This window comes from Peromyscus eremicus, chromosome 1, assembly GCF_949786415.1.
Source record: "Peromyscus eremicus chromosome 1, PerEre_H2_v1, whole genome shotgun sequence".
Classification (NCBI taxonomy): domain Eukaryota; kingdom Metazoa; phylum Chordata; class Mammalia; order Rodentia; family Cricetidae; genus Peromyscus; species Peromyscus eremicus.
In genome coordinates, this window is record NC_081416.1 from 20648410 (window position 1) to 20658165 (window position 9756).

Consider the following 9756-nt stretch of genomic DNA (forward strand, 5'->3'; position numbering starts at 1 on the left):
TTAAGTACTCTTTTTATTTGTGAGGGGTGCTGGGGCCTTAAACATGGTAGGTCCAATCCAGAATGCCCTTTGGAAAATTCACTGGAAGCTCTACAGCTGGTCTCATGGATCCTGCCGTTCTCTGTTCAGCATCTTCAGTGAGTCCTGCCTTCTAAGGGAGGGTCTGCAGGCCTTATTTTTCTAGCATTTGTGTGTGTGTGTATGTGTGTGTGTTTTAGCGATTTGGTTCCTTTTAAAAAACAGCTATTTGGCCGGGCAGTGTTGGTGCACGCCTTTAATCCTAGAACTCGGGAGGCAGAGCCAGCCAGGTCTACAGAGCAAGATCCAGGACAGGCACCAAAACTACACAGAGAAACCTTTTCTGGAAAAATCCAAAAAAAAAAAGCTATTTGATTTCTATCTAAAACTTTGGAAGCTGGAGAGATGGCTCAGCAGGTAAGAGTACTCACTGCTCTTCCAGACGACCAGAGCTCAGTTCCCAGCACCCATCTTGGGCAGCTTACACCTGCCCACAAAACCAGCTCCGGTGGATCTGATTGCTCTCTGCAGTCACCTGTACTCACATGCGCATATGTGTGCACACACACAAATAAAAATAAAATAAAATCTTAAAAAAAATTAAAACTAGTGGAATTTTGCTTTTCTCCCAGTTTTACAGAGTGTGTCTGACAGTGGGTCCTGCATTGACCTCTTGCTTTGGAAGGTTTTCCTCTGGAGTAGTATGTCGTATAAATAGTTGATCACATCAGGATATTCTGGACCCCCTGTCGATAGATATAATGTAGACTTTAATGCTTTAGTTTTTTAGTTCTGTTGAATAGTTTTTCTTTGTTGTTTTAGTTTTGATAATATTCTTGTTTTGGAATTCAGACTTATTCTGCAGGGAAGATGGGGGCTCCTCTAAGAGTTGTTACCATGAGCTGCCGCAGCAGGTCACATCAGCTTCCAGGCCGTTGAGAAGACCTTGTATTCTTGCTCTTTGTGTCAATGGTCATGTGGCCCCCTGAGAAGGCCTGGAGCCTTTTGTGGCTGTATTAGGAATTCTTAGACAATTTCTGCACATTTACTAGTCATGTGTGAGGAGGACAGAGAAGCAGAATCCTAGAGTCGACCCAGTCTGTGATTCCCTAGTGGGGAGAGGAAGGGACCCTTAGCAGCTGCCAGAGAGCACACACCTTCCACAAACCCCTCAACTCCAAAAAGGCCCAGCCCTTGAGAGTGACTGGTCTTTCTTTCATGCTCACAGATGTACTGCTAGTAGCTAATATCAGGTAGGTTAAATCACCAGAGAAACAGTAATTCTTGTTTGCTATGTGCCTTCCCCTTCTTTGTATGATATAGCCTGTGTCTGTGCAGAAGTTATCAGGATGCTGAGTGTTTTCATTGAGGAAGTTGTAGTTTTAAAGACTAGTACAGCTACAAAATAGTAAATGCTAATGAACAAAGTATTTTCCATTTCCCAATCAGCGCAAAGTCCTGGGCAATCAGATGATGTCAGAAAAAAAAAACAAGTCCCCTACTCCAGAGTCTGTGGCCATGGGTGAACTGAAGAGAGTCAGCAAAGAAAATGTGAGCTTGGTAAGAACACGTTCTTTCCCTGTCCTCTGTGGAAGGCTAATAGGCTGGCGCTTGTTCTACTGTGATTCTCTGGCTCAGTCAGCAGTACTCAGGGCCTTTTCTGTAGGTTTTCACCAAATCATTTAATTTGTTTTGAGTTTAAGAAAGGTACATCATGTGTATTAATGTCCTTTCTGTTGCTGTGATAAACATTGACCAAAACTCAGGAAGAAAAGGGTTTATTTAGCTTATAGCTTACGTCCATCATGGAGGGAAGTCATTGCAGGAACTGAAGCAGAGGCCATGGAGGAGCACTGCTTACTGGCTTGCTCTCCATGGCTCACTAAGCGTCTCTCTCTGTCTTTTTTTTTTGTAGAACCCAAGGCTATCTGCCTGGGGGGCATCCCCAGTGCCTGTGCCCTTCTACATTAATCATTAATCAAGAAAATGCCCCCATGTGCTTGCCTACAGGCCAGTCTGATGGAGCATTATCTCAATTGAGGGTCCCTCTCCCTGATGACACTTGTGTCAAGTTGATTAAAAAAAAAAACTAACCAGCATAGCTGGTTACAAGTACAGATGGCCAATCCAGCACAATGGCTCTGTAAACAAGTGCTGAAGGGTCAGTTAGTTCGTAGCAGAATGTCAAGGGCAGGTTAGCATTTAAGTCCTTCAAGGTAGCCTAGGCTGTTCAGTAAGCTAACATTAGCCAGTAGAGATTGGAGAGGTATAACTTAGGTCTCTGTGAAGAAGCACTGACATTTGACCGTTTAAGCCTCTGTACACTTTTCTCGTTACAGTTTTTTTCTGGCTCTCCGACTGTCACAATGACACCAACCAGATTGAAATGGTCTGAGGGGAAGAAAGAGGGGAGAAAAGGTACTCACTGTCATTGTCCTCTGTTCTTACTGGATGCCTTCTTGTCTGTGTCTCCTCGGTCAGCAGTGGTTCTTGTTGGAATGTCCAAGGTGCTCTACTTGTAGTCAGAGGGAATTGGGATGGTTATTCTGTTTAGCACTGTCTTCAGGCACTGACCCACTGCACAGACAAGACCCACACATCAGCTGTTTTGTTTTATTTATTTATTTTTTTGGTTTTTTGAGACAGGGTTTCTCTGTGTAGCTTTGTGCCTTTCCTGGAACTCACTTGGTAGCCCAGGCTGGCCTCGAACTCACAGAGATCCGCCTGGCTCTGCCTCCCGAGTGCTGGGATTAAAGGCGTGCGCCAACACCGCCCGGCTCCCATCAGCTGTTTTAAGAGCACGTGTTAAAGCAGGTGGGACAAGTACGAAAGCCGTGTGAGGCCGAGAATGGCCATGCCCAGAGTCCACTCAATCACGTTCCTCTTCTGTGCAGACTTCAGACCTGGTCACCAAAGCTTTGCTTTGCTTTGCTCTTCTTTTCTCTTCTTTCTTTTTCTAAGACAGAGTTTCTCTGTGTAGCCTTGGCTATCCTGGAACTCACTCTGTAGATCAGGCTGGCCTCTAACTCAGAGATCCACCTGCCTCCCGAGTGCTGGGATTAAAGGTGTGTGCCACCACTGTCTGGCATCACTGAAGTTTTTCTGATGCAGAAGGACCTTGGAAATCATGTCAGCATGGTTTTGAAGCTATTTACTTCAGAGAGGATCATTTATTTATTTATCTATCTATCTATCTATCTATCTATCTATCTATCTATCTATCTATTTATCTGTTTGTTTGTTTGTTTATTTATTTGGTTTTTTTTGAGACAAGGTTTCTCAAAGAGAGAGAGGATCTTTTTATTTTTAAAGATTTATTTATTTATTGTGTATACAATGTTCTGCTTGCATGTATGCCTGCAAGCCAGAAGAGGGCACCAGGGAGAGAGGATTTTTTTAATGCCAAGATCACTGTTCTGAGTTCTTCTGTTAAAAAGCTGCTGTGGGCAGGCATGGTCCTGCACAGTTGAAATCTCTGCACTCAGGAGAATTTCTGGAAGTTCAGTTACTACTTGATATATGAGCAATAGAAAGAGTACAAGTGTGTTGGCCATGAAGCTCAGTGGTAGAGCACGTGTGAGGCCTTGGGTCCCATGCCCATCACAACAGAGTCGTGGTCGTGATGAAGCCTTGTTCTTTTCTAGGAAATTAGGCTGTAGTATGCTCTTCTCATCACTTTGATGAGTGCCCGAGCCCGCTTCTCTTCCTCCCTTTCTTTTGCACAGAACTGCTATTGAAGCAAGCTCAGGGTTTGAGTTACTCATATTCAAATATTTTTTAAATGGCCACAAATCAAAGCATGAGTTATTTTTCTAAAGACTATGCTATTTTGTATCAATTGTGCCTTTTGTTACTTTCATTTTTAAAGAGAAGCAGAAAATCATTTCTTATCTTGACAACTCTGTTTTGGAAAGAAAGGAAGGAGTTTCTTCAGGAGAGTAGCAGCCCACAGATCATGCATGCCGTTTTGGTGGATGAGGAATGGCATCCTCACATGTCAGGACCCTCCTCCTCTTTGGGCACTGTAGCCTGCTGTCCTGACAACCCCACTCTTTTTGTATTCCTCTTTAACCTCTCCCTGTTTACTGTGGTTTACTGTGGTCTGCCGGTCTCTCGGGTCTGTCTGTTGTATTTAGTTTGTGTGGTGATGGGATTGAATCCAGGGCTTCACACATGCCCTACTATTGAGCTACATTCTTAGGCAGTCCCCTTCCTTTCTTAAAGAGTTTCTTCCTCTTTTGAGACATGGTTTCTTTTAGGTTTTTGAGGTTGGCCTTAAGCTTGCGCTCTTCTTACTTCTGCCTCGTGAGTAGCTGGGATTATAGGCATTATATAGGATTGTATACCACCACATCTGGCTTGTTTTTGGCTAACTGAGTTAAATTTTCCACTCTTCTCTCTTGCATTTTGCCCTTCTTAGCACCTTGATCTGCTTCCACAGTTCACTCCCAAATAGCATTGTTAGATCTGAACTCTCCAGTCTCCAAGCTTGCGGCTCAGTAGCCTGCCTGCCATGTATCTGTCTTGCAGAACAGTGGATACAATCCTAGCTGTTGACACTGGTGTTGAAGTCACCCCCAGAAGAAGATAGTGCACTGTCACTGTCACCATCAATAGCATAATGGAGACTTCTGTTTGGCAAAGGGCTTCTTATTCTGGCCACTGTTGACACTTTGGGTCATAATTCCTTGGGTGGAGTGACCTTGTGCATTGGTGATATCTAGCAGCTTTGATCCCGTAGATGCCACTAGCATCCTGCCCTCAGTTATGATAACTGAAAGTTCCTCCAGACATTACCAGTGTCCCTTGAGGATACAGGGGCAAAATTATCCCAGATGAGAACACATGATGGAGTACCCACTCATCAAGGAGCATTCTTTTCAGTAGTCACATCTTTCTAATTCTTCAAAGTCCAGCTGAACTTTCCCTCGCTCTCCTCTTTGAAGCCTTGTCTGGCTAACTGAGCCAAACAGAGTACTTTTCCATTGAATCTTGTCAGCACTGCTAAAGTATGGACATTGACTATGATCTATGGTGTTTATTTCATGTGTATTGTCATATCTCTGCATCTGGCTCAAGGAGGCTTGCAAGGGTCAGACTTAAGGATATGTAATATCAGTGGTCAAGTCCTTGCCTAGCATACACAGTGCCCTGGGTTCAGCCCCTCGTCCTGCCGACACACAGACGTGCACACCCACCCACCTCCAACGCCGGTGCTCTTCTCCTTGACTCAGCAGTGGCAGTGGCTTGTTGCTCTTGGTTTTAGGGAGTGTTCTCTGGTGAGCAGGGCAGTGCTGGTAACAGCACAAGCTCCGTATTCACTCAGACTCGGGTCAGCGCTCCATTGCCATGCTTGATAGCTTTCTATCCTGGGGCAGGCTAGCTTCTGTGGGCTGCAGATTCTGCATCTGTGAAATGACAGCACACTACCTCCCATCTAGGTAGCGGTGAGGATAAATGAGACAATGTGTACAAGGAACTGGGGCTAACAGCCGTCACCATACTGCCCTTATGAAGTGATGACTGTTACTGTCATCATGACTGTTGAGAGTTAGCAAGCTAGGACTAGACCAAGCAGACTCAATGATGTTTACTGGGTAGAGGGTCACAGTCTCACATTATTTAATCCTAAGTGTGGAGAAAATACTAAGTGTAGATTCTGTAGCTTTTAGATGGGGTATTTTTAAAAATGAATGTTTTAATTATTGTCTAATCCTCTTGTTTCTGTTTTAACCTAGGATTCCTCTGAAGGGTCAGCTAGAGTTCCCCTGTTGTCCACGGTGAAGTTTCTCTTTAGTGGGACAGGTGTTACTTTTGTTCTCAGTGAAGTTTGCAGCTTGCTCCCTGCATATTGAATTGTGAAAGCCAATCAACCATGACCGACTGATACCTCTAACCCACTCACTGGATGTCTTTGAAGCTGTGCCTCTGAGAGACTGCTCCGCTCTGTTTGTTTTACCGTCAGGAAGCCACTAGACACCAGCCAGCTCACACCGGGCCGTAGGTGGGCAGGCCCAGCTATGCTCAGTCAATGTGCTCAGCTCGCTTCTGCTTCTTCAAAATGGGAAATTTTATGTTTAATTGCTAGTAATAGTTCTTAAAAGCACTGTCAGTCTTAGTGGACTGTTACATTTTAACTGGTATTTAGGGCTTTTCTCCATGTTGTTAGTGGTGAGTAATTGATTGTTTATTTACTTGTTTTAAAAGCCATTGTTTAGATTCATAACCTAAGTGGATTCTATGTTAAACGTCTTTGACCTCTTTTTGTTCCGAGATTGAGAAATCTCTATCTTATTTGTGTTCAAAGAATTTATAGCTTTTCTAGACAGTCTTTACTATTTCTGTGTCTCATATAGGGGATTTGACCTGGCAGTGAGAAAGAACTCGGTCCAGTGTGTTTTGACAGATTTCCGCTAGTCAGCTGCACCCCATGCCTCAAATCTTCCCCCGAGTGGTGTGAGAATAGTTGTGTGTTTGTTAGCTTGCTTCCTCCATGGCTATCATCTCACCCGAGACATCTCTGGTGCCACTGCGACATTCTGTGCCAGATCCTGGGACGCGAGAAGAGTCACGAGCTGCCACAGAGCTTGCTGCAGTCTGCATGTGTGGACACTGAAGCGGTCCCAGGAAGGGCTAGCTGGCTCTGGTCGGACCCAGTCACACAGTCCTAGGTGTCAATATGCCACTCAGCACTCTCCTGAGAGCAGCTGGGAATCAGGAAAGGCATGTGTAACTGTCTCTGCAGGGCCCATAGGATTTAATGAAGAGTTCCCACAGGAAGCAGTGTGGTGTGTCCCAGTGATCTAGAGCAGTTGCTCACTGCCCCTCTCCCTGTCGGGATGGGCACAGGAAGCAGGAGTACAGCAGGAGCCACTGCCCAGTGAGCAGCAGGTGCAGGTGAGGATGTTGAACTGTGCAGCCGTCCCCTCTCCACTGTGGGGATCCAGGCACACAGCAAATATGGTTTGCCAGCCTAATGATAGACAGTTGGAAATGCTATGTTGTTGTTGAAAGGAGAGCCGACTCTGGGGTAGCAGAGGCTGACTTTGTGTCTGTCTGTCAGTCCTCTCTTCCATACTATACTGTTTATTTGTTACTTTAACAGCAGTGGTGAAGGAAAATGTGGTATTTGGCCTTCAGCTGGATAGTTTGGGAGCAGTGGAGATGTTTTAGTTCCTTCTCTAAAGGAGTTTTAGGTCATTCTTAAAGGTCTTCGTCAGCAAATTCATTTGTCTAGGCTTCTGTGTGGCTCTTTTTGTTGTTGTCACTAAGAAAAGGTATTTCTTTTTAAATAAAGTTCTTGTAGCAGATATATAGTGAGGTTAAACAGAAATCCTTTTGTATTACCAAATCAAAGACATTCTCCCCAGCACCAAGTTTCCTTTAAGTGTGTTCCACCATGCTGCGATGTGGCCCTGGGCAGGGCCGGGCAGGGCCTGGATGTGTCCAGGAGTTCTGAACTCTGTTAGAGACAGAGAGAAGAGAGAGAGAGAGAGAGAAGGAGCAGGATTGAATGAGTGGAACTAATGACCATGGGTGGTCTGGGTGAGGGTGTGAGAGAGAAGTTTACTCCGTGCACATGCTTTTCTACAGCTGGCCTCTTGGGCAGTTACCATGTGTATTTGGGAATTTGTATTTTATTTATTTATTGGATAGTCATTCTCTTGATTTAAGGGTATTATAGGTCATTTTTTTCTTATAGGAGCTGTGATCCTGTGCAGAATGAGCTTGAGGGACAGCATAACCTTCTGTGTCTTGTAATATGTGGCTGTTCTAATCCTGTGGTGTCTCCTGGGGAAACTCAGACAAAAATTCCATCATTACTCCAGAAGCTTGCTGTCGCCCTTCTTATGGGGACAGTTGCTGTTTTTGAGCCAGTCTTTAACTAATGTTTTAACCTGTGTCTTTTATTTTTTATTTTTTGAGACAGGGTTTCTCTGCAGCCTTGGCTATCCTGGAACTCTGTAGACCAAGGCAAGTTGGCCTTGAATTCAGAGTTCTCCTGCCTCTGCCTCCCAAGTGCCAGGATTAAAGAAAGGCATAAGCCATCACCACCCAGCTGACCTATGTCTTAAAGGATGTTTGTTGTGTTTATTTTTCATGTTGGAACAATCTCTCTGGAAGTACCTTTCCTTTCTTTGTGGGGTTAATTGCCACAGGCTTTGATGTGTCAACATAGGGAGTATATTTTTACCAGAGGGACACAAGTATGAAGAGATAGATCATGTCGAATTTGGATCTGCACTGGGCAAATGAATGAAGGCTGGGCCCTTTTTTTAATCTTTCACAGAAGTGGATTTTCTCACTAGGTCAGTGATAAGGTTTGAACCTCCCCTCCCCCAGCACACACGCTGAAGGGAACGAGAATTGGGAGACATTGGTTGTATCCGAGTACCAGAACATTTGAGAGTCACGGCTGATGAGTCCTGAGGGAACCCACGGTTGGCCCTCCACACAGAATGTGCTTTACTCAGAAGGTCCTCCTAGAGTCAGTCAGGATTGCGGTGAAAACACCCCTGGGAGATGAGGTCGTACAGGATGCTGACGGTGGCGATTTAGGCTCTGGAGGGGGCTGTGTTGTTTTGTATGGAGGTCAGCTCATCTCAGGGCAGAGCCGTTCTTTCCTCCTGAGTAGTGTTCTGTCTGGCTTTCCTCTCAGGAGCCTGTGTCTGTGTATGGTGTGAAATACTGGCTTTTAGGGGACCTGGCAGCCACTGTGACTGGCCATGTGACCATGGCCATCTTTGAGAACTGCTGTTTCTGGACTGCCTGCCTGCTTGTTCTAAGTAGGGCCTCCCACTGGGACTGTCCTCAGTCATGTGCGGAGGTCGTTATGGTATCTTTCCCCTGGAAACACATCATCTCTGCTCTCCTACACCCTGAAGCCTGCAGACTGAAGCTAGGATCAAGATCTAAACCAATAGGACTGTCCTCAAGTTTGGCTCCTAAGGGGACGCTTTTGAGTGACCCCGTGCCTGTTAGCCCCATGGCAGACTCACTGTCAGAAGCTGGCTTCACTAACTGGACAGCTAACGCTGAGAGCAGTGTGGACTCAATGGAGGTGGGCTAGTGAGGAGATGCAGGATGAATAGCCTGAGTGCTTGTGTCACCATGGAAACTGGAGTGCGTGAGGCTACAGCCCAAGCTAAAGAGCCTTTGAGCATGCCTCTGACGTGCTTGGACCAATGGGCTGCAGGGGACATTCTCTCACCCAAGGCCTTTCAGCAAGGCTTGCCTGTGCATGGTCTACACACTCACTCACTTGACCCCCAAAAGGTTTCTTAAGAGAAGGTTGCACCTGTTTGTTACTTTTGGTTATTTTGCAGATATGTGTAATTATAAAGAAACATCATATATATTGTTTTTATATTCATGTAATATTCTGAAATTAAATTTCTGTTTCCTATCTGTGGGTTCTGACTGGTCTCTTGGCTCACATTGCTTTGAAGAGAGGTGGCTTCTTGTTCTAAGGAACAAGATACCTCTGCAAAGTGCTCTTCTTTGGTGTGTTTTCCAGTGGGGGGAGGGTATTGGGTGGGTCAGGAGGAGTGGGGCTTTAACTGATGAGATTTAGCTAGATGGGGTAGCACACACCTCTAATCCTGGGATTTGGGAGGCAGAGGCAGGAGGTTGTGAGTTGAGGCCAGACTGGATTACGTAAGCAAAATAACTTCAAAACAAAACAAGGCTGAGGCCAGGCATGGTAGCACATGCCTTTAATCCCAGCACTTGGGAAAC

At 45.3% G+C, this 9756-nt stretch overlaps 1 protein-coding gene across 2 annotated transcripts in view; it reads left to right on the plus strand.

The window, feature by feature from the left end:
- Arhgap19 (Rho GTPase activating protein 19) overlaps positions 1-9424 on the plus strand; it is a 45452-nt gene extending 36028 nt beyond the window's left edge. For both annotated transcript variants that reach the window (XM_059258125.1, XM_059258134.1), the window contains 3 exons: positions 1468-1578; positions 2358-2436; positions 5757-9424. In XM_059258125.1, the coding sequence (XP_059114108.1) occupies positions 1468-1578; positions 2358-2436; positions 5757-5767 (201 nt within the window). In that variant the 3' untranslated portion in view covers positions 5768-9424. The remainder of the gene's footprint in view (positions 1-1467; positions 1579-2357; positions 2437-5756) is intronic.
- Positions 9425-9756: the final 332 nt, after the last annotated feature.